The 23,762-nt window shown below is 29.6% G+C and overlaps 2 protein-coding genes and 1 long non-coding RNA gene across 4 annotated transcripts; 2 read left to right on the top strand and 1 right to left on the bottom strand.

Annotated features, from left to right (window-relative positions):
* Positions 1-1,066: 1,066 nt before the first annotated feature.
* LOC112791492 (protein DNA-DAMAGE INDUCIBLE 1) lies at positions 1,067-7,115 on the top strand. Of its 2 annotated transcripts, XM_025834352.3 has the most exons (16): positions 1,067-1,373; positions 1,515-1,547; positions 1,872-2,023; positions 2,680-2,788; positions 3,054-3,170; positions 3,287-3,352; positions 3,438-3,500; positions 3,701-3,745; positions 3,884-3,945; positions 4,217-4,310; positions 4,881-4,973; positions 5,052-5,121; positions 5,248-5,315; positions 5,554-5,599; positions 5,966-5,991; positions 6,831-7,115. In XM_025834352.3, the coding sequence occupies exons 1-16, from the start codon at positions 1,308-1,310 to the stop codon at positions 6,957-6,959; spliced, it is 1,239 nt and encodes a 412-aa protein (XP_025690137.1). In that variant the 5' UTR covers positions 1,067-1,307; the 3' UTR covers positions 6,960-7,115. The 2 variants fall into 2 exon arrangements, with proteins under 2 accessions (XP_025690137.1, XP_025690145.1); XM_025834360.3 differs by lacking the exon at positions 5,052-5,121 and having other exon boundaries at positions 1,074-1,373.
* A 536-nt stretch (positions 7,116-7,651) lies between these two features.
* Positions 7,652-9,749, bottom strand: LOC112791506 (uncharacterized). Its single transcript, XM_025834370.3, has 2 exons — positions 9,473-9,749; positions 7,652-8,541 (listed from the first exon to the last, which is right to left on the bottom strand). The coding sequence occupies exon 2, from the start codon at positions 8,532-8,534 to the stop codon at positions 7,872-7,874; it is 663 nt and encodes a 220-aa protein (XP_025690155.1). The 5' UTR covers positions 8,535-8,541; positions 9,473-9,749; the 3' UTR covers positions 7,652-7,871.
* A 2,448-nt stretch (positions 9,750-12,197) lies between these two features.
* Positions 12,198-13,247, top strand: LOC140184487 (uncharacterized). The gene is made up of 3 exons (XR_011881445.1): positions 12,198-12,449; positions 12,567-12,914; positions 12,995-13,247. It is a non-coding gene; the product is annotated as an uncharacterized lncRNA (long non-coding RNA).
* Positions 13,248-23,762: the final 10,515 nt, after the last annotated feature.

Raw genomic sequence — 23,762 nt, 5'->3', positions numbered from 1 at the left:
TACTCCACTTAATAAGTTAGTAATTACTAAAAAGTTTAAAATATTATTTATATATATGATTATTTAAGTGTTTTTAATATTTAATCTTTTTATTTTCTCGTGAAATATAAGGATAAAAATCATTTAATTAACTAAATTTCTTATAACAATAAATTTTTGTTTGCACTATTTTAATTTAATATATGAACTACTATCTATTTTAAAAAATTTGAGTTGAATCAAACATTCTTATTACGATAATATAATAACTGATTTGGATGTATTAAGTTATTAAAATATATATTTTTTATTTTTTAACATATTTAACAAATTAAAAAATCAAAAAATCAAAAAAATAAAAAGAACTCTTTTTAAAAGTTAAAATTTACAAATTTTTTATTAAAAAACATTTAACATAACAAATAAAAATATAAAAATATTTTTTATTATTTTTTCTAAATATAAATAATGAATAAAAAATATTTTTTAATTTTTACATAGAATATTTAAATATAAATTATTTTTAAAATATATTTTAACAAAAAAGTCACTTAAATTTTTTTTAAAAGATCATCCAAAGACAACAATTAATATTTTCGGTAAATCTATTTAGGTAACAGAAAAATACAAAAAAAAAACTCTTTTAAAAAATACAATTTTCATCTTTTTAAAAAGATACTTTTTATTGAAAAAAAATATTTTGATATAATAAATAAGTACATATTTTTATATCATTATATTTAAATATAATTTATAAAAAGATAAATTTATATAAAATATTTAAATATTAAAAAATAAAAATTATGTTATGTGTACATTAAAATTAGTTTTTAAAATCAACTATCAATATAATACATATTGAAATATAAATATACATTGAAAATAAATAAAATTACATATATATTTATACACAAATATATTAATGACTGATTTTAATGATTAATTTTAATATATAAATAATATTTTTTAAAAAATAAATTACTTAAAAAAATTGCTATTTTTTAGAAGCTCGCCCACTTGATCGGTTGATCCTAAAAGCACACTTTCCGTGTCTTCTAAGTTATAAGCATTCGGCCAAAGCCTAGTCATTCGATAGTCTTCTCTCTCTTCGAGTCTTTGCACCTTCAACAACGGTTTAAAATTGAAAATAAAAAATAAAAAAGTAAAAAATAAAAAATAAAAAAATTAAATATTAAATACATAAATATACTAACCTTGAATTTTTTTAATAATCTTCTCGTGCGCAACAACAACCGTATCGTAATTCGAAATTCGTAACACAAATCTAGTGATAGAAAGAGAAACAGGCAACTTGTGAGTTGTGAAAGATGAAGATCACTGTCATGACTGCTGATGAACAAATTCTCACTTTGGATGTCGATCCTCACGAATCTGTAACCATCAAAGATCTCATCTTTGCCTTTCATCTTCTCCTTTCATATCACTTACTTTTTCATTCTTTCTTTCATTCATTATTATTATTATTATTATTATTTTTAAATTCTTGGTTTCTTTTTTCGTATGTTAATTGGTAGGTGGAAAACGTCAAGGCATTGCTGGAGGTTGAGGTGAGTTTCATTATTTCCCAGCTTTTTTTTCCCCCCAAAATTTGATTCTGCTTAGGTGGGAGCAAATTTTTAATTTAGGAATTCTGCGTCTCTCTGAGAGTTTTATTTTATTGTTTGATGAACAAAATCTCATGTGAGAGTTTGCTGTTATTGATTGTTGGCATGGTGTTGTTGGTTGATTCATGTGTGCAATGAGATGATGGATCTTATATGAGTTTAGTTTTTTAGTGTTGTTTTTAACTCTTCTTGGCACATTGTTTTTGTGGTTGGATTTCTTATTGTTGTTGTGTTGGTTTTGGTGCTAAAACTTGCCCTTATGAGAAGACAAGTGTCCCTATTCAGCAACAGCAACTACTCTTCAATGGGAAGGAGATTAGGAATTCTGACAAGTTAAGTGCCATAGGCGTGAAGGATGATGATTTGCTTATGATGGTCTCCTCCGGTGGTGGCAGTGGCAGCAGCGGCGGTGCTGCTAGGTATGACTCATTTATATTACATGTCACTATTAGGAGATAATACTGAGAAGTGAGAACTTCAGTAGAGGACTTTCCCTCCCAGACATGTGAGATAGGAAAGCTATGCTTTGTTGATTTTCTTTTTTATTTTGCTTTTGTATAGGGATCCCTTATTCCCCAATCGTTATCCTTCTCCTCATCTTAATGAGATTCTTTTTTTATCAAAAAAGAGAAAGAAAAAATGTACTGAGAACTTCAAACTTTACCTTTTGTTTTACGTGGTAGCTGTCCTATGCGTTTTTGCTGGCTTTCGAAGTTGTCACACAGTAGGAATGCCTTCTGCGTATGGTATAGTTGTTCTTGGGGTTTAAGTGTGAAGTGAGGCTGTGGTTGGAGACTGTCTCGGGATAGAAATATAGAGAAGTTACATTGTTTAGGCACTTGAAGATAGAGAAATAATGAGAATTTGAGATTCATCTGGAAATAAGGATGGAAGATGTTTAGGCACTTGAAAATAGGCAGTTGCCTGCTGGAGAACTATTTAAATATTATCCTATGAAGCTTGCCTTTGTCCTTTGACTTTTGTATTCTTTATTTGTGGATATATATACACTTATTTGAAATGTAAACTATGAATAACTTGGTAAACTTAACATGATAAATTTAAATTATTTCAGTGGAACTGCCAATGAATTGAGTTTAAATGCCGATGGATCCGCTGTAAACCCCAGTGCTTTCCAGCAGCACATAAGACGTGATTCTAATTTGATAGGTCAGCTCTTTCAGGTAATTCAATGTTTCTTTGAGTACAAAGTTTGTTCATTTTTCTTTATCAATATTTGAAGCATATACATCATATGTTACTCTTATGATTACTAAATATAGTGAAGCACATTCCTTTGTTTCTGTTTAGTGGTGTAGAATTTCAGATTTAAGTGCAATTATATTTTAATTTTCAAATCACTTGATTTATTTTGGACAGTTTGAATCACTTGATAGGCTTGCTTGTTCTTTGATTTTATGTTGATCCTATTTTTAATGGAACATACAGAGCGATCCGGAGTTGGCGCAAGCTATTCTTGGGAATGATCTTAACAGATTGCAGGAAGTTTTGCGAATGCGTCATCGCCAAAGGGAAGAACTACAGCGTCAGAAAGAAGAAGAGCTTGTAAGTTTCCTGTATGGTGACCATATTTTCTTCCATTTGCCGAATTTTCTGTTTTTGCTCGACATACTTCTATTGGTATACTTTGTTCCTAAATTTGTTTGACTTCCTTTTACTAGGCTCTTCTCTATGCGGATCCTTTTGATGTTGAAGCCCAAAGAAAGATTGAAGCTGCCATTCGCCAAGTTAGTTCCTTTTTTAACACATGAAGTGCATTATATAATGCTCGTCTTATGATGATTAATGTTGACCTTATAACACATTTCACAGAAAGGAATTGATGAAAACTGGGCAGCTGCATTGGAACATAATCCTGAAGCTTTTGCTAGAGTGGTATGTACAGAATTTTAACTTCTGTTTTACATGCTACTAGCCAAGATTATCGAAGTAAACTTATAGTTTTAGGTCCCCAATCAAGTTTACAAGTAATCTCTTATGAGTTCATGAGTTGATTTTAGGTGAACCATTTTGATTACCATGTTAATAGCTTCATTGTTATGCATACTAAAGTGCTTTTTCATGTAATTTTTCAGGTTATGCTCTATGTTGATATGGAGGTTAATGGTGTCCCACTGAAGGTAAGCGGCTCATCACAACGAATGCATTCTTCATAATGTTCAGTGTTTTATATCTACACTGATCTAGATTCTATTTCTGTTAGCCTCGATGCTTCAATTATTATTTTCTGATAACATTGATTTTCACTTTGTTTGCAGGCATTTGTGGATAGTGGAGCCCAGTCTACCATTATATCAAAAAGTTGTGCTGAGCGCTGTGGGTATGTTAATCTGTTCAACTAGATTGTGCATCCAAGACTTGTATAATAACTGTGGTATGATGATTTAACTAATTAGGTAGCACATTTGAATGGCTATAAATTTACTTTACTTCAACACTGATAGATAGATGGACAGATAGATGATTAATGAGGGAAATAAAATTCTTAATTCCTTGTTGTATTATGTTCTAGATTATATTGTTTTATAAGTTGCCAGATATTAAAATATTATGTTTTAGATAAGTTTTTTAATAGTCACATTATCTTCCAGATTGTTGAGACTCTTAGATCAGCGATACAAAGGTATTGCTCATGGAGTTGGTCAATCAGAAATATTAGGTCGAATACATGTAGCTCCAATCAAGGTAATCTTTTAACAGGACCAATATTGAAGTCATGTCTATTTGTTCCTGATGGTGTTTTCAGATAATGATATTTTGTTTAAATTCGATGTCTTGGTTTTTGTCATGGACATGGAGACCAATTATATTTGGTTATGTATTTTTCCTTTAAAAGCAGAACTGCAGATTTTTCTCTTTGGGTTATCCGCGCGACTTTTTTTGTTTAAATATTAATGTTGGTAATTATCTTCCTGTATTGCGGTTATCCATTATATATGACTGTTTCATGCTATTGACTTTAGTGTGTTCATCGTAAGGGTGAAACAATATTTTACATGATTGAGTTTAAGCATGCAGATGCGTTAATGTCTCATGGTTTTCTTGTGAATATCTGTTTAGCAAGTGATTTTTCTCCACATGACCTCTCTGTGATTGTGTTAGTGATAGAGAAATCCTGATTTTTTATGAAGGACTTTGTTTCGTCGGTTGAGATTGATATCTTAATACACATTGAAATTACTGATCGTTGGCAGGTAAAGTTCCGGTATGTTTAATTCTAATATTCATTTTGTGCATTTGTTGTTGTTGTTGTAGATTGGGAGTATATTTTACCCTTGCTCATTCTTAGTTCTGGATTCTCCCAATATGGAGTTCCTTTTTGGGCTTGATATGCTCCGAAAGCACCAGGTATCGTCCTTGGTTGTAACCTTCGATATAGTTACTTTATGTAGCTGCTATTCTTACAATTTTGGCTCATAAATGCAGTGTATAATTGATTTAAAAGATAATGTTTTACGAGTTGGTGGTGGAGAAGTTTCAGTGCCATTTTTGCATGGTTGGTTTTCTAATCTCAGGATTTTGTAGTCATCCCATTTTTTCTCCCTATATTTTGCATGGCTCTTCTTTAAACTCAATCGAGTGGATGATTTGACAAGTAGTTAACCTTGTTTGTTCTGTTCAGAGAAAGACATACCGTCACGGTTTCTTGATGAGGAAAAGTTTAAGGAGGCTTCAAGCTCTGGCGCACAAGTAAGCACCCTTGAAGTTATAAGATTCTCCTTTTAAGCCATGTGTTTATTTATTTGCAAATGATATTGTAGAAAACAAGGTTTCTAATGAAATTTTAATAGAAGCTTCCCTTAGTTTTTTCTTTTTCTCCATAACGCATTTGATATTCATTTTAAACAAGCATACTCTTAATCTGCTTCAAGACATGGATTGCAGTCATTGTTTTAATAAAATTTTTAATTACTTTTTTTACCTTCAGGTTACATCAGGGGGCAATAATCCATCACCAAGGGGCCAGTCTTCTGGTTAGTACTGGGGATATTTTTGTAATTGTATAAAAGGAAAAGTCCCTTTTTTTAGTTTATATTTTATCTTCTAGCTTTAGATTTGAACAAACTGAATTTATAATTTTTATGTCTTATTTTGTACTTTTCAATTGACTAGTATCTCATTTAAATACAACCCGAAACCAGTCTTTTAAAAGCTTGCAATTTATTTCGACAACAATTATTTTAAGTATTGGAAAGCCTTTTACTTTTATACATTGATAAAGAGGTAGATGTCTAGATAAGTGATCTTTTTTTTTTTCCCATCTCAAATTTCACTCTTCTAGACTTTGTCAAAAGGCTTAGAAACTTACCTATTTTATGATCTTCCAAAAACAATTTCAGGGGGAGCTTCTGGCGACAAGTCTAAGGTATGTTATGAAGCTTCAACCAGCTGATTCAGCTTTGTACTCTTCGTCCCTATCCTTTTCAAATCTTGTACTTCATTGTTTTCTAGTATAAATGTTTTCAGTTTGATTTTTGTTGCAATGGTTGCGTGCTCTCCATTGAGGTGCTTGCCTAAGGAAGCATCAAGTTAGCTTGCCTGTGTTGCACCCAAAACTCGTTGGGTGCGGCCCTTCTCGGATCTTGCATAATGCAGGATGTTTTGAACCAAGTTGCCTTTTTTCCCCTTTATGGAAGAAATTTGGAAATATGGACAAGTTTTTTAACTATCGTCATGTTAGTCCATAATGCAAAATGTAGTACCTAGAGCTTGTTTGGATGAGCTTATCTAAAATGATCCGTTTACCAAGTTTTTTCCAATGGAATAATTGCATCCACACAAACTCTTAGGATGTTTGATGAAATGATAAACAAGCAACCAAAGAAATCCCTTGTAGTTTTTTCCAATGGAATAATTGCGTCCACACAAACTCTTAGGATGTTTGATGAAATGATAAACAAGCAACCAAAGAAATCCCTTATAGTCTCAATTATTAGATAAACTTTATTCTACTCTCCCAAAGACCAGTTTCTGTTCTTTATATTCTACCTAGGACTTAATGGTGTCGTTTGATTCATGTAGCCGATCCACCTAGTGGGATAAGGCTTTTATAAATGTTTGTTTCTTAGACTATTCAAAGATATTTAAATAAAAACTTGGGATATAGCACTTCTGTTCTGTTCATAGACTGGATTTCGTGTAGTGAGATGGGGCTTAATTAATGTTGTTGGTGTATATTCTCTTAAATAATCTTTGTTGTTGCAGGACTCTGAATTTGAAGCCAAAGTTGCAAAGCTTGTTGAGTTAGGATTTGGAAGAGCTGCAGTAATAGAAGCTCTTCAATTATTTAATGGCAATGAGGAACAAGCAGCAGGATTTCTTTTTGGGGGCTGAAAGGAACAATTATTAGAAACGATTGATTTCAAATTTTAACTCATTCCATTTACAGGATTTATAAAATTGGAATTTTAGACCTGATGACATTTACTGTGAAATTGTTCATACTGTAATGGAAGTTTCTTTTTATTTGATAAACCAATTTGTGGATAACTATGTATCCTTAGTTTATAGGTTGAATGGGTCTAACCTTACAATGCTAAATGCGAATAAGGAAATAAGAATGCACCATTAAACCATTGCTTAGTTTCATATTCAAAGAGTGTACTCGAGACAATCCATGAGTAAATTGAAAGAGTAGTTATATCAAAAAGGAAAATATGCTGCTATGATGCTGGATTTGCATGGGTTTTTACTTTTTTTGTTGGATATAATGCAAATGATTTAAAACAGCATTTGAATGGTTAAAAAGGACTGGGATTTAATGGTAAAGACTAAAGAGCCATTAAGTATGAAATAGCTAGTCCCAATAGAAGATTTGAGTTCGTTTGACCAAAATACTTAAACAAAACATGACAAAAATACCCAGAACATTCAACGAAGTTACCCAATAAATTTTTCTAGACCTGTAGAACATAAAATTCTTAACTTTTCAATTTCTACCCGAAAGCTGTATGACATGCCTTATTCAAAAACAAAAACCATTTCAAATTTCTGCTACCAAGAACACAAAAAAAAATGGAAAAAGATTGAAGAACCTTCGGAAATAACTACTTTATAATCGAACAAAACTTTACAGCTATTCCATTACACTTACAATTCTGATTTCAACTTGGACAAATAGCTGAATTAAACAAAAAGGATTGAAGAACTAATCACTTACCAAATAACTCATCCTCATCACACTTCATCTCATAATATAGCTATAGAATTAGACCCAAAAAAAATCCAGTATCATGACTAGGAAGATCAAAACCTCTCTGCCAGTCTAGCAGTAACCGCTCTTAGTTTGGAATATACCTTTCCTGCTGGTGATCCCAGGATAAGGCTACAAAGAGAATCCCTTGCAATTTTGATGTTGGAAAATGACCCCAAAATGTGTATTTTGGTGTCAGCAATCACAATCCTTGTCTTAGTTGCATTTTCGATTGCAAACTTAGTTTTACCGCCTTTACCAGATAATCTTCCAATAGCGCGAGACAAGTGATCACCTCTAAGTGTCTTAACATCCTTGATCTCAAAGGACTCGACATAGAGTTCATCCATACGGAGTAGAGCGATGGCATCTATGACGTCGAAGCCCATCATGAAAGCATGGACAAAATCAGCACATTTTTGCAGGTTACTAATATCGGGTGTATCTGGCCTTGTCTTCAGTTCAACCTTCCGAGCCTTCAAATTCATGCGGATGTCAATTTTCATCTGTTCATATATGGGAGTATAGATGTCCATCCATGCTTTCTTGAGAGGGTTGTAGCGATGCTGTGGAACAGACACCTTCCTGAACTGAACCTGACCATCCGACATCTCATGAGGCTTCAAAGGCTCGAACTTTGGCTTTGGAGGTAATGGTTTTGCCTCAGAAGGGGGAGCTTCTACTTCCATCGAAGATAAAGCCATGTTTGACTGCATTATGCAACTGTTCAAAAGACCCCAAAAAAAAAGTAAGTTGAATCTAAAGGTTCACGAGTAAGAAGACATAAGCAAAATCTACTCCAAGGTTTCCAACCTAGATACCAACAGTTTGTAAACATTTAAGGGTATATTAAACAAATTTCTATCAGCATACTGATCTTTGCTATTACAAAATACACAAATTTGGACAAATATCAGCACAACCTTCTACTAACTCAATCCGCTAACATGCTAACACAGTTATCGACATACACACAACACATAAATCTGCCAAGACCTGAAGTGCCCTATAATGTTTTTATTAAAACAAAAAGGCAAAAAATCCCAAACTCAGAAATTCCCTATAATCATTTCAAGTTTAGGGTTGAGATCAAAGAAGTCAATTCGTAGTTTTTACTTGAACTCAGAAGATAGTGCAAAATCGTAATTTGAAAAACGAATTGTAAACATGACTCATAATTTATAAAATATATTCTACCAAAAAATAAAATAAAATAAATATATACTTTTTTACAAGAATAAACAAAACTAAGCCACCAACAAATAAAATGAACATAGGCAAATTTGAAATAAACTAAATCTTACATTCTAACTAGGGATAAGAAAAAAATAAAAAGGAACAAAAATCCAGTGAACAATGACATCTCAATAAACTCAGTATTATAATCCAATGTTCCAATTTTTCAGTTAAAAATCCAAACCCTAAATTTAGTTTCACAGCAACAAAATCTAACTCTACACCCAAATTTATCGATTGACAGAATCCAAACCCTAAACCTAAACCCAATTTCACGTTAAGAGAATCCAAATCCAAAACCTAAACCCAATTTCACATTAATAGAATTCAAAACTTAATCTCAATTTCATAGCAATTTCATCAAATAAAAATCAAAACACATATATTCTCAATTAATAGAAAGTCAGAAACATCTAACTTATTGCAAGGCGGCCGGCTACAGAGCAGAGTCGTCGTCGGCTTCGCTGAGCAGAGGCGTTGCTGAAGTAGAGTTGCCGTCAAGTGAGCGGCGGCTGCGACGGAGGAAGACCAGGGACGACACCGTGAGGGACTCAGAGAGAGGAGGTGGCGAAGAGCTGGAGAGATTGAGTGGAGAGGAGGCTCGTGCTCGTGTGATAGAGAGGCGCAGAGACTGTGATCTGGGGTTGGGTAGGGTTTCAACTTTCAACATATCATATATATATATATTTATATATTTAAGTTACTAAAAAAAATAGATAAATGATATTTAATAAATTTTAAATAATTTATTTTTTATTTTATTTTTTATTTTAAAAGATAAATTAGACAATTTAAATACTACGACAAATTAAAGTTTAAAAACCGAACCAATCATCAAACCATTCTAGTTATTAATTTATTGGTTTATAGGTTCAATCAGTTCAATTGTAGTTGAACGAAAAAACTGTTTTATAATAAAATAATAAATAAAATATAAATAAATACATTAAAACATAATTATAATTTATAAACTTTAAAATATTATCTAAATTAAAAGTATTATATAAACTAAAATATTATGATCTCGTTCAAATACAAACTCAAAAAAATTAAGCCATCAGATATTGGTCTTGAACAGGAGCCACAAGCGGTTAGGAACTGGTCTGGAGCAATGCTTGAGCATAATGGGGGCATTCAACCATTACCTCCAATCAAATACTTGCATTTACATGAGTCCAACAGCTTCTCTGTAAATATTAAGTTCCATAGCTCCACATCAACTTTATGTCATAATTAGCAATTTTATAATATAACTACATGAAGTTTGATCAATAATTTTATCCCTTGTAGATAGGAATTTTCTGCATGCCCCCTTCATCTGTTATTCCTCTGCATAATCATCTTGGAATGACAGTGTTCAGCAAGCTCTTATATGGATCAATGCATGTTAAATTGTATGACTGGATCGATCCCTCTACCCCAAATGATCCAGTTAAAGGATTGTTCTCTATGGTTTTCGCTGCTTTCATGTTAACTCATCCAATTTTTAGTTGGCCATACCTTGAAAAAAAAGTGTTGAATGTGGTGACTACACAACACTTGTTATTGAGGTAAGACAAGATGAAAATATGTTATCATTCTTCAATATTGTTCGTGGCTGCCAACTACTAGGAAAACACCGAAACTTTGTGCAAAATAGTCCGAGGTCTCGCTTATTAGTGAAAAATATTAAAATCATTCACAACAATATATAATTGTCTAGGAATTGTAAACTGGCATATAATGTTATGATCACTCGTATGAATCTTGCTGTTCCTTTTTGGTATAAACACTGGTTTATTGGCTTGAGCTACTAGATATTTGCAATAGGGCTTGTCCTGTGAATTTATAGGCTTAGTAATATCAATATGCTTTGTCACATCGAATAATTTTGACTGAATTCTAATATATATTCTAACTATTGATTTAATTGCCTTAGAATTCCTTTGTTCTTGTCAGTTTAGCCGCAACTTGCCTTGACTTGAATCTAGCTTTTTAAATTCTTATCAGATATCAGTTTTCTGAACTAAAAAAACTCACTCCTGTGATTGTTTCTTTAATTTGTGGTTGGGTAGCACAACAACAACATTAATATTTTTCTGTTTAGGAGATATGAAACTAAACTTGTGACTGTGATATTGCGATAGAGATAATTTGTTGTTAGCATGCCAAGTAATGGGCTAAGTTTATAATATCTTCAACTTTAAACTTTAACGACTAAAATAGTCTAAAGTTGTATTTGCATTTTTTGGGAATGGTTTTTCCGTTTTCTAAAACTTTGTCAATTCAAAGAAATACTGTCTCAGTTATGTATGCTATTTTCTTTTAATATTTGTATAAATTCCTGGAGTAAGATGTATATGAAGTTCTGCACTTATCACTTTAAAAGGATTGGAAATGCTTGGTTTTTCATGTGAATCATTATCATGCCAATCAGAGTAAAAATATACCAATTTAATATGAATCAACCTTTGTAATTTATCTCTCACAAATGGACAGTATGTAGTTGTTTTGCTTAAATTAGAATCTTATTTAGGATTAGAGTTCTGATTTTGGAAGATACTGTTCAAAGTGGATCGGCTCCACCCCTTGTCTAATTATTTATACAAAAATCTGTACTTATTGTTATTTTTTTTAAGGATAAAACTAAATATATATATATAACATTGTCTTATGAAAAACAAAGCAAATAAAGATAAGATAAGAACAACTAAAAATAAAAATAAAATAATAAAAACTAAAATTGTAATTGAATTTATCTTTTTTGTTGGACTGAATTTGTGAATTACTAAACTTTCATGGACTAAGGTAAAAAAATAATTTAATAATAACTAATAATAAGAGAGTTGAGAGAAGAATGAGAGGTCGGACGGGAAAAGGAGCGTCAAGCCTTTGATGGAACAGAGCGCCTACCAAGAGCTCTTGAAAGAATGTAACAGGTTGAGGGGGAGGGATTACTGTTCCATTTTTTGTTTTTTTTTTGTTTTTTTTTTTTGGACAAGGGCCATTAAGGCCCGAGCTACCCAAAAGAACAACACAGCCCAATCCCAGCCCAACCTAAATATCCTAATTCATTCAATCTGTCCAATTCCAACCCAACCTAAAAATCCTAATTCATTCAATCTATTTTGAAGCGCACACACATCTTCCTATCTTTTTCCTTCAAATGATGCAGCACCAACTATGAGGATTCATTGGATTGTGAAGCTGATTGATGTCCTTCTTCTGTACCCCTGAAAGTTGCTAGAAGCAATGAGAAGCTCTTGCAAAATCTCGACTCCCTGCGCTTCAAATTGGATCCCTCCTATGTCTATGAAGTTAAGCCCTGCAGAGTTGTGATTCCTCCTCGATGATTTTTATTATAGCCTGAGGAGGGTTGGAGAGTTGAAGCTCCAATTAGTTTGTAGGTTGCATGTGTAAGTCATTTTTGCTACTTCATGAGCCAGTGAATTTTCTTGTCTTGGGATTCATGTAAAACCATTGCCTGTGTATCAATGTTGCATTTTATCCAATCCTTGGGTGGTGGATGCCAGGCTGCATTGAATTTGAGCTCTGGCGAGGTGGACGGCAACCTCTTCGAACTCGAATCCCCTGAATCAACGGACACAGTGCTCGACCGCCATCTTCTGCACTTGACCGCCACCTAAGCTGCTTGATCGATCGTTTACATGGCTCCTGCACCTTTCATGGGATCCTTGCTGCTCGGCGATACCCGACTCACTTCTGAAATCCTGTTTTCACGCCAAAACCTGGGCCATCCTCTTTTTGGACTGAGTCACTCTGGGTAACACTTAGAGCTTTTGCCTCAGATCACAAATGCTCTGGCTAAGAGACGTTTCTTTCTTTTTTTTTTTTGTATTATCAATGAAATATGAGAACAGGTGATGTTTCTATATAGCTCGTCTCTTCACATATCTTGCTCATTCTATTGCTTCTTACTTTCATTGTGCATAATACGCAGAATTTCTAATGGTGGTTGCATGCTCCAATTTGAATGAAGGTTCCCTAATTCTGCTTCTCTGGCCACTTTATGTGCAAGAAGATTTCCTTCTCTGGGAGTCCAAGTTATGCCCCTACCAGGTAATTGTTCCAATAACAACTGAATGTCCTGAATAATTGCCCATGCTTCACCAATTGGACTCTTGGATTTGATTGCTTGTATGATTTTTAGATTATCTGATTCAACGAGAACTTTTTCCATGAACAAATTATTTGCAATGATTATAGCTTGTCTGATTGCTAGAGCTTCTGCTACTGTGACTGAGTTTGCTTGAATTAATCCTGTGAAACCTAATAAAATCTTTCCTCTATTATCTCTGTACACCACTGCTATAGCTCCTTTGCCTGTATTCTTTTTGAAAGAAGCATCCACATTTGCCTTGATCCAATCCGCAGGGGGTGGCCTCCAACGAACCTCTCTCGTTCCTTTTTGAACCTGTCTTTCTTTTAAATTTATCTTCTTTTCCGCTATTCTCCAAAACAGATTTTCCATTAGTTTAGCCCTCTTTATAGTCCAGCTAGGATTAATTTCTTGCTGCTGGTACACTTTCTGATTTCTAGTCTTCCATATCTCCCACACCAGAATCCTATTTTACTGATTCTTCTATTTTCCTCCTCCCCTACTGATTTGATTTTTTGTATGATAGTCATAAACCAGTCTCCAAACTCAGTAACTGTTTCTATTGTTGGAATACACTGACAATCAGCTCCGAACCATGCAGCCCTTGTCCACTCACATAGCAATAATGCATGCTCTGTTGTCTCCACCTCTTTATTACAAATCTGGCATATAGGACTCCCAGCAATTCTCTTCTTGAACAAATTTGAATTTACAGGCACGATATCATGGGCTGCCTTCCACAAAAATGATTTGATTTTAGCGGGAATTTCCATTTTCCAAATTTCTTTCCATAACTCCCTCCTAGCATCGCTTGTGGATGGGTTTCCATGATCTCAAGATTGAAATTCTCCTTTTGCTGCGAAATAACCTGTCTTTATAGTATATATACCATCATCTCTTGCAGGCCAGTATAAATTATCCTCCTTATTCACAAAACTAATTGGGGTTCTAATAATAGCATCACAAATTTCTGGCGAAAACATGCTTCTGATTTTGCTCTCATTCCAACCCCTTCCCTATTCAATGAGCTCTTCAACTTTCTGACTATCTTGTCTACCATTCCCCAACACCTTACCTACTTCAGCTATCCAATTATCCCTCCATATATTAATTTTTGACCCATTTCCAACACTCCACTTTCCTTTCCTCCTTAGCAATTCTCGTCCATGCAGAATACTTTTCCATATCCACGAAGAATTCTTCCCAACTTGCGCCTCCCAGAAACTGCCCTTTGGGTAATAGACAGCTTGTAGAATTTTTACCCAAATTGCATCTGAATTCTTCATAGCTCTCCATGCTTGTTTTGCAAGATGCGCTATATTCTGCATTTCTAAGTCTTTGAAGCCCAATCCCCCTTCGATCTTGCTCTTTGTTATTATATTTCTAAAATAGGTATTGGATTTGGGCTGTTTTGAGTTTTGAGTTGTTTCTATATAAAGAAAAAAAACTTGGCGGGTCCCTGTTGGAGTTATATAAATATATGCAGGGGACTGTAGTGGACCTTATACTCAACGTGCATGCAATAGGTGTTGAACAGTTGAAGCATTCAAATGGTATGTAGGTGTGGTTGAAAATGAGTATTGTATTATACTATTATTCCTTATTTTTATTGTGTCTCGTAACTATTTGAGAATTTTGCTTTGTATCTCTTGATTATGACCCCATTCTTGATGGTAATAATGTCGAAAAGAATGGGTTAATAATCATTGAATGTTCTCTTTTATACTCTGTTAATAGGTCGAATGTAATGAAAAATTAAAAAAATATATATTTAAGAAGAAAAGTTGTGTATATACTATATAGTATGCTTGAATGACAAAAAAATTAATTGAGCATTAAAATGGTTTAAATAAAAGAAAAACACTCTTATATCTTACAATATAAATAATAAACATATATTCACTAATATTATAAATTGACATTCATATTTTTTTTATTTTTAATTTAAATATCACAATAACATTCATATTGGCAAAAAAAAATTTTTAAATATAAAAAAATGTAAATGGCCCACCCATTTATGGCGTGGACTAACTTATTTAACCTATTATTTTTTTTTGGATTAATTAGGACACCCAAAATTTAAACGGGTTAGTTTGATGGGTTTAATTCATTTTGACGGTCCTAATTTTTTGTTTAGAAACCTATATGAATGATTTTTTGTAGGGGTGAATGCGGATCGGATCAGATATAACAAAATGTTCGATCTGATCTGAACTAAAATAATCAGATCGGATCTAATATTCACGATTTTTAAGTTTAGATCCGATCCGATCTGCACATTTGCAGATCAGATTGGATCGAATCTCGAATATATCCGCAAAATATATAAATATTTTTAAAAGTTCATTTTTATTAAAAAATATCAATAAAATATTATTTTTCTACCCTTTTAAATATGTTTACTCTTAAAACATTATTAAATATACTTTTTTAATAATAAAAATAAAATAATACAAGATATATGATCATTATTAGTTAAAATAGAACATAAAAAAATACTTATTTATTTATTTTTGCGGATCTATGAAATGCAGATATTTTCATAAAATTCCCAATACAATCCTATTAGTGTACGGATCGGATTCGATCCGATAGCCTTGTGAATCGGATCGATATTCGTAATTTTTAGATCGGATTCGAGTAAATACCGCGAATATACAGATCAAATCTGATCCATAAACATCTTTAATTTTTTGTTTGTATTTATGTAATGTTTTAGTAGATAAAATTTTAGAAAGTAAAAAAAAGGAGAATAATTATGAATTTCATGACACAGTAACAAATATGGAAAATTATCTGTATATTACTATATTCTATTATGCTCCTTTAGTTTAGATTATCTATCACATACTATCCTACTGATCAAACACTCGAGAAAAATATCTTACATATATATATGATACAATGAGACCAAAAAATAAATAAATAAATTAGCCTCCTTCTTTGACATTAATATTAGTGGAGAATGGAGATTATTGACTAGATAGAAGCTTAAGAGGATAAGAAGGTGACTTCACCTGTATCAATGTTAGCAATAATTGCACCCTCCCCATATTTTGCTTTCTCCCAAATTGAGTCTTTGGGAACAATTCCATTGCTACTTTCAAGCCCCAAAAACTCCCATGACCTTGTAGTCATCAATTTGTACCCTTTGTTCTTAGAAACAGACACCACATTTGGATTTTCTAAAAAAAAAAAAATCCTTTTTATCTACAAAATACCCTGTTTAATTTGTAAATTAAAATTTTATTTAAAAAGTTCATAACTCTAAATAAATAGTATTATAATAATTTTAAAAAGATGGGAAGATATACAAGACAACCTAAATTGTTTAAACAACACTTAGCTTAAGAAAGGATGATTAATGATTATAAATATGATGATTACACTTACTTGCTATCTCAGCTGCTTTTTCCTCTTCAAGTAGAGCAGTAAAACCATTCATGTGTTTGTTGTATGAGTAAAATATTGCTTCTTTTGCATTCTCATGGCTGCCAAGTATAGCTAAATATATTTTACTACTCGTAAGTGGTCAACTTTAATTTATCGAATTTTATCTATATATATGAAATAAGTTTAATGGATGGATATTATATGTACCTTCCCAAGTGTGAGCTTAACAATCGTAATGGTAATTTGTGGCAGATTTGAGATCACTTATTGAAGGGTTTGGATTAATAAGGGTGTATACGGTTAGATCCGATCTAAAGATTTGGTTTAAATTTAAAGTATTTTTGCATATGTTAGTCCGAGTTTAAGGTGGTTTGAATTTGACCCGAAAACAAAAAATAACACTCCGAAGAATATTTTAACTAGGTTCGGACTATAGCTCATTTCATCTGATTCGGTTCGATGCCAATACATATTTTAAATTTTTGTTTTGTGTTTAAGAAGTATAAGATTTTAGATTAACATATAATGTTTTGTGTTATTTGTATGTGATTTACATATTTGGTGTTATTAGTATTGATTTAGGTGAATTCTACTCAATCCTCTCTAAAATAACATGTAAGTTACCCTTCATAATGTGTCACACTTTAATTCGTTATTATCTTAACTATAGTTGGGTTATTTTATAATTTATTATTTGAGATGGATAATTATATAATTTCTTAAAATATTAAAATTCTACCCCTTAACTACGATCTACTTCCTCTCACGCAATCGTCGTTGAATTCCCATGGCTTGTAACTTTCCTGTTCTTCCCAATATAGCCAGCGCCGATTTCATTGCTATCTCCTGTCCTCTCACTCAATTCTTTTTTTTTTACTATGGATCACTCCTTACCAACATAATTAATGGTTAGTTCGGTTATTAAATTTTTTTTATTAAAAATAATATATAGAATATATATTCATATGTAAAATATAATATAATAAAATAAATCTATTCAGAGTACTTAAAAGTATAATTAAAATTAGAAATATATAGATATAATAATAAAATTTGTACTCTAAACAAGTAAACATATCTTTTATTATACATAAATTATTTAAAAAAATATAAATTGTTAAAATTAATAACACAAATTTAAAATGATAAAATTCAACTTTCTTACAAGTATTTTTTATAGTATTTTTATTCTTTTAATTTTTAATTTATTAATATTTTATTATTTAATTAATAATTAAACAAATTATTGTCATGAGAAATTATTTTTTGTATAGTCTTAAAGAAGAGATCAATATAACAGTTTAAAAATTAATGTAAAAATGATATTTTAAATAAAAAATAGTTAATATTAAATTTTTAAATACAAAAACAAATTGTATAGATATTCAAGATATAAATATGAAATACATATTTAAAATAAATAAAGAAGACAAAAATAATTATTTATTTCTCTTGAGTACTCTTATTTTATCTGTTTTATTTATTTTATGCATATATTTATATTTATCTTTTAAATATTTATACAAATTATTTTTGTATTTAAAAATTTTTGATATTAAATATTTTTTATTTAAAATTTTATTTTTACGTTTTTTTTAAACTATTATATTGGTCTATTCTTTAAGATAATACAAAAAATAATTTTTTATAAAAATAATTTGTTTAATCATTAATTAAATAATAAAATACTAATAAATTGTAAATTAAAAGAATAAAAATATTATAAAAAAATACAGTAAGAAAGTTAGATTTTATTATTTTAAATTTGTATTATTAATTTTAATAATATATTTATTTTTTAAATAATTTATGTACGATAAAAAATATGTTTCCTTGGTTAGAGTATAAATTTTATTATTATATTTATATGTTCATGATTTTAATTATACTTTTAACCATTTTGAATAGATTTATTTTATTATATTATATTTTACATATGAATATATATTCCATCATGTAATTAAATACAGATATATTTTTTTAATAAAAAAATTTAATAACCGAACTAACCATTAATGATGTTGATGTTGGTAAGGAGTGATTCATGGCTAAAAAAAGGGATTGAGTGAGAGAAGAGATAGAAATTAAGTCGGTGCTGGCTATACCGGGAAGAATGGGGAAGTTACGAGTCATGGGAATTCAACGACCCGTTAAGGATGTGAGAACGTGCTTCAATTAACGGGGTAGAATTTTAATATTTTAAGAAATTATACAATTACACATCTCAAATAATAAATTACAAAATAACCTAACTATAGTTAAGATAATGACCAATTAAAGTGTGACACATCATGAAAAGTAACTTACATGTTATTTTAGAAGGAGTGGGGTAGAATTCACCATTGATTTATGATTATGTTTTAATTTTAAAATTTAGTTGGTATTTATTATATTTTTTAAGTGAATTTCATCGTATGAAATAATGGTTGGAGATTTGGAGCTTCTTTCTGTTAGAGTATAATTAGGATCAATTAGATCAATTAGCATTATTTAGCATTTCTGAATATTTATTATAGGATATTACGTCTATTATTTCAATTCTCTTTAACATTTATAAATACCCTTATATATTGTATCATCCAAATAACTTGAATGCACACAAATTTTTTTCTATTATTTTTTGTATCAGAGGCATGATATCCTTATTGAGAAGGATATGTTGATTTTTTTATGATGAAATCACTGTACTTTTTATACTTTTCTTCCGTACCATTTTTTTCTTTCTCTTTTGTCAATGTTTTGATACTTTTCATTCTCGACAACTTGAAAAAAGGTCTGTGTATATTCAAGTTATCTAGAATGATACAATATAAAATGGTATTTATAGGTGTTAAGAGAATTGAAATAATAAAGACATAATATCCTATAATAAATATTTAGATATGCTAAATAATGCTAATTGATCTAATTAATCCTAGTTATACTCTAACACTCTCATACTAATATTCAAGAAGATAATAAGTTTTGTCTTGAACTTATATTTTTTTTAGCTAATATTGTGTAATATTAATTAGAAATTAATCCATTTATTTTTAATAAAAATAATTGTGAAACTAAAAAAGAGATACAAAGATGCATGAAATTATGATTAAAGATTTGATTTTTATTCAGTTTTTATCCTATTTTTATCCAGTATAATTGTGGCCCAACTATATATAGATTTTATTAGATTTAGGGTCGTATTAGAATCTAAAAAATAAACTTGATATATATTTAGGATAGAATCTAAATTAGGACAAATCCAATTTTATTCCGTCTATATACACTCCTAGTTTAGACTAAAAGAGTGTGATCTTAAATACACAATATAAGACGGTCATAATATTAGGTAACCAAAAATAATATTTGTAATTAAATTCAATTAATTAAGCATTTCAAATCGTATTTTATCCATTTTTCATTATGTGCTTTCAATTCTAGTTTTTTATAAAAAATTTGCTATGATCCTCTAAAGTGACAATGTTAGTAAAGTGACGCTTTAATCATTTTTGAATGATAGTTAATAATATACTTTTTCTCTCTAAAGTGACAATACAATTTTAAAAAAGTCAGATCCCAATCTTTTATTGTTGGTCAAGACGTTGGTAAATATAATCATTTCCTCTTCGATAATTTTTTACCAATATTACTGACGTTCACAACCGTAAATATAATATTATAAAAAATAGAAAGAAAAAAAAGTAAGAACAATAAAGAAAAAAAAGGAAGAAAGAAAAATCAACAATATAGGAAGGAAAAAAAAAAGAAAAACAAGCTAAGAAAAAGGAAAATGTAACCCCAACAAAAGAAGATAATGAAAAAACTTGAGATTGATTGAATTGCTTGATTTATGTGTACTCTCCTTTCCATGATCACCCCTTCTCCTAGCTTCTATTCTGTCTTTCATCAACCTCATAATATAGTACTTAATATTAGATACAATAAAAAATAATTGTACTTTATTTTGAAATACTTACTTTATCTTTTGAGGACAATATTTAGATCTAATCTAAATACCATGATTTGGCTAAATAATTAGGGGATACTTTTAATACCACAATTTGTTTAAGTATCTCTTTAATAATTGTGTTTTGTTTTACGAGTTTAATTTTAATATACTGAACTGTGTAAACATTTTATATCATCGTGCAATATATAATATTTATTTTTTTAAAATAATTATTTATACAATCAATATAAAAGATAAAAACTTTAAATATTTTACTCTTAGTTTATGACTTACTGATCTCTCAACTCATAAAGTAGTAAAAAAATTATTACATCAAATATTCATATAAGATAATGCAAACTCACAAAACACACATAAGATTCATAATGACTTATATATATTATATGTTTCACCGTAAAAAAAGTACTAATTATAACCAAACTTATAATTACATTCCCTAATGCAAAGTTCCCTCATTATCGGCACAGAAGTATACCGTATACATTTGTTGATGCACTGAGAAAGCTCTCGTAAAATATAATAGGATGAAGTCCAATGCTGTTCCCTAATATTGTTTTGAAATTCAGCAATGGCGGAATAAATAACTACTTGAATAATCAATGTTGCAATTGCAAGTGCTACACCATTCCTAGCCATGGATCTCTATTTCTTTTTGTCATGTAATTACAAGTTTGTGACATACATAACATGTTTTATACAAGCTTAGAGCCTTCCTTAATATTATTATATGCAACATAATTCTTGGACGAGTTATTAGGATATTCCATTTTTAGTTCGTATCCCTACATTACACTAAGAGCTACTTATTATCAACGTAATCAAAAGAATTACAATTTAGCAAAGTGTTGCTTAGAATAGCTTCTTATCTTAGTAAAGTTTGACTGCCTCTTGAGCTTAACATATTAGAATGTTAATACTATTTGATTTTGTATAAAATCCTTATATAATATATTTGTCGTTAGATGATGTTCAAAATAAAATATAGCCTATAAAAAATGGGAAAAGCTGCCTAACTAATAAAACTATTAAAGCACAGTATAGATGTGATTTTCCCTGTCTAATGATACCCGGGGAAGAAAAGGAATGTGCTAATTATTTATAGGATAACTATCAAAAATGCTTCAAAATTATTTAAACGATGATAAAAGTACACTCGAATTTTATTATCAACAAAAATATTTTTAATTAATTTAAAAACACAATAAAAATACCTAACAGTAAATATATATTTTCAAAAAATACCTTAGAAATTGAATTTTGATGCAATTGTTTGCAAACATGATTATAAAAATAAGATATATTATATTTAAAATTTGGTAATTTTTTGTTAAATATATATTGTTTTATAAATTTTTTGTTAACAACCAATAATACATTTAAAAAATCACAAAATAATATATACTTAACAAAAAATCATCAAATTTTAAAAATAATAATATCTCATTTTTCTAATCATACTTACAAAAAATCACATCAAAATATAATCTCTAACGTATTTTTTGAGAAATACATATTTAATGTTAGTTTTTTTGCAAGATTATCTAACATTAAATATGTATTTATCAAAAAATACATTAAAGATTGAATTTTGATACAATTTTTTACAAGAATGATAAAAAAATGAGATATTATTAACTTTAAAATTTGATAATTTTTCGTTAAGTATATATTTTTTTGTAATTTTTTTGTTAACAACTAATAATACATTTAAAAAATCACAAAAAATATATACTTAGAAAAAAATCACCAAATTTTAAGAATAATAATATCTCATTTTTTTAATTATGTTTATAAAAAATCACATCAAAATTCAATCTCTAAGACATTTTTTGAAAATATATATTTATTGTTAGACATTTTTGTCATGTTTTAAAATTATTTAAAGGCATTTTTGTTGATAGTAAAATTCGAGTACATTTTTGTCAGCGTTTAAATAATTCGGAGACATTTTTAATAGTTAACCCTTATTTATAAAAATTAACATTGATTCAATATTAACAAAAGTTACTTATAATTAGGTAAAGCATATGTTTTGTTTGAAATTTATAAAAAAATTAAAAAATATTTATAATTTTTATTTTTGTCCAAAAATTTTTTTATTTATATTAAATGTATCACTAACAGCTAAATTTCTAAGAGGTTTAGGACCAAAATTAGAAGCCAGTGCCAAAAACTATGTTTGGCTTATTTATATTGAATGTTGTCTTTGTAAAATTGTTGTGGAATAAAAATTAAAATTTTTTGAGATAAAAATTTAAAATAAAATAAAATTTAAAAATATTTTAAAATTTTTTAATAAATTTTAAAGATAAAAAATATACTTTATTTTATATATATTATTTATTTATTTTTTTATTGATAATTTATTGATCTCTTGACAAATATTTATAAAAGTTATACCAGAAACACAAAATAATTTGCAGTAAATTAGATACTTAATTACTAGGGCAATTTACCTATATAAAATAAATGTGAAAAACCTTTACCTGATTACAACAATTGGAAACTGGTTATATGCATGTCTTGTTTCAATTTTTATATAACCCGTGGGAGCTAATCACGGTTTCTCAAATACACATAAACCGTGTCTGGAAGCAAAAGTTTACATGCAAGAAAAGTTGAACGTAAATTGTGGGAGACAGCCATAGTTTACTCTTGGAGAATGGAACATGGAAACCGTGGGTGGCAAGCACGGTTTATGAAGAAGATGGTGTGTGCATAAAACCTTGGAATCAATCACGATTTATGCATGAGCGGCTATGTGAAGTTGGGTGGCTGAGAGAGAATCCGGGGAGTTTTGTGATTTATGGACTCAGCAAACTTATTTACGTTTTAATACGATTTGAATTATATTAGTATATTTTTATTTTTTAATCAATTTAATTTTATATAAATAATTAGAATTTTAAATTATAAAATTTGTATTAGTTTGTAATTTAAAATTTAAATAGACATAATTTAAATTAATAATTTATAAAATTGTATGTATTCGTATTATTGTACTCATATGAATATTTGTAACTAACTATAAGTTTACAAATATGATACTATATAAATCAATGATATTTGTAAACTTATAATTAGTTATTGTAATTGTGTAAAATAAAATACTTTACAAGGATATCTATTGAAACTAATATGTTAATTATTTATATACTTAATCTGGACACTATAATTTCGTATTAAGATAAAAAAACTATTAAAATTTTCATGGCTTATTATAATCGATCACTATTAATATTATTGCACATCATTCAGCCACTA

The sequence above is a fragment of the Arachis hypogaea genome, chromosome 1 (genome assembly GCF_003086295.3).
Source record: "Arachis hypogaea cultivar Tifrunner chromosome 1, arahy.Tifrunner.gnm2.J5K5, whole genome shotgun sequence".
Lineage (NCBI taxonomy): Eukaryota > Viridiplantae > Streptophyta > Magnoliopsida > Fabales > Fabaceae > Arachis > Arachis hypogaea.
Note: the sequence above shows the minus strand (reverse complement) of the source record. Positions and strands in the feature narration are given on the sequence as shown.

What these genes read in the sequence shown, in the direction of transcription:
- LOC112791492 (XM_025834352.3), top strand. Translation starts at nt 1,308, where the DNA reads ATGAAGATCACTGTCATGACTGCTGATGAACAAATTCTCACTTTGGAT. An exon ending in TGATAGGTCAGCTCTTTCAG is followed by an intron (nt 2,789 to 3,053) that starts GTAATTCAATGT and finishes TGGAACATACAG; the next exon opens with AGCGATCCGGAGTTGGCGCA. An exon ending in ACCAAGGGGCCAGTCTTCTG is followed by an intron (nt 5,600 to 5,965) that starts GTTAGTACTGGG and finishes AAACAATTTCAG; the next exon opens with GGGGAGCTTCTGGCGACAAG.
- LOC112791506 (XM_025834370.3), bottom strand. Translation starts at nt 8,534, where the DNA reads ATGCAGTCAAACATGGCTTTATCTTCGATGGAAGTAGAAGCTCCCCCT.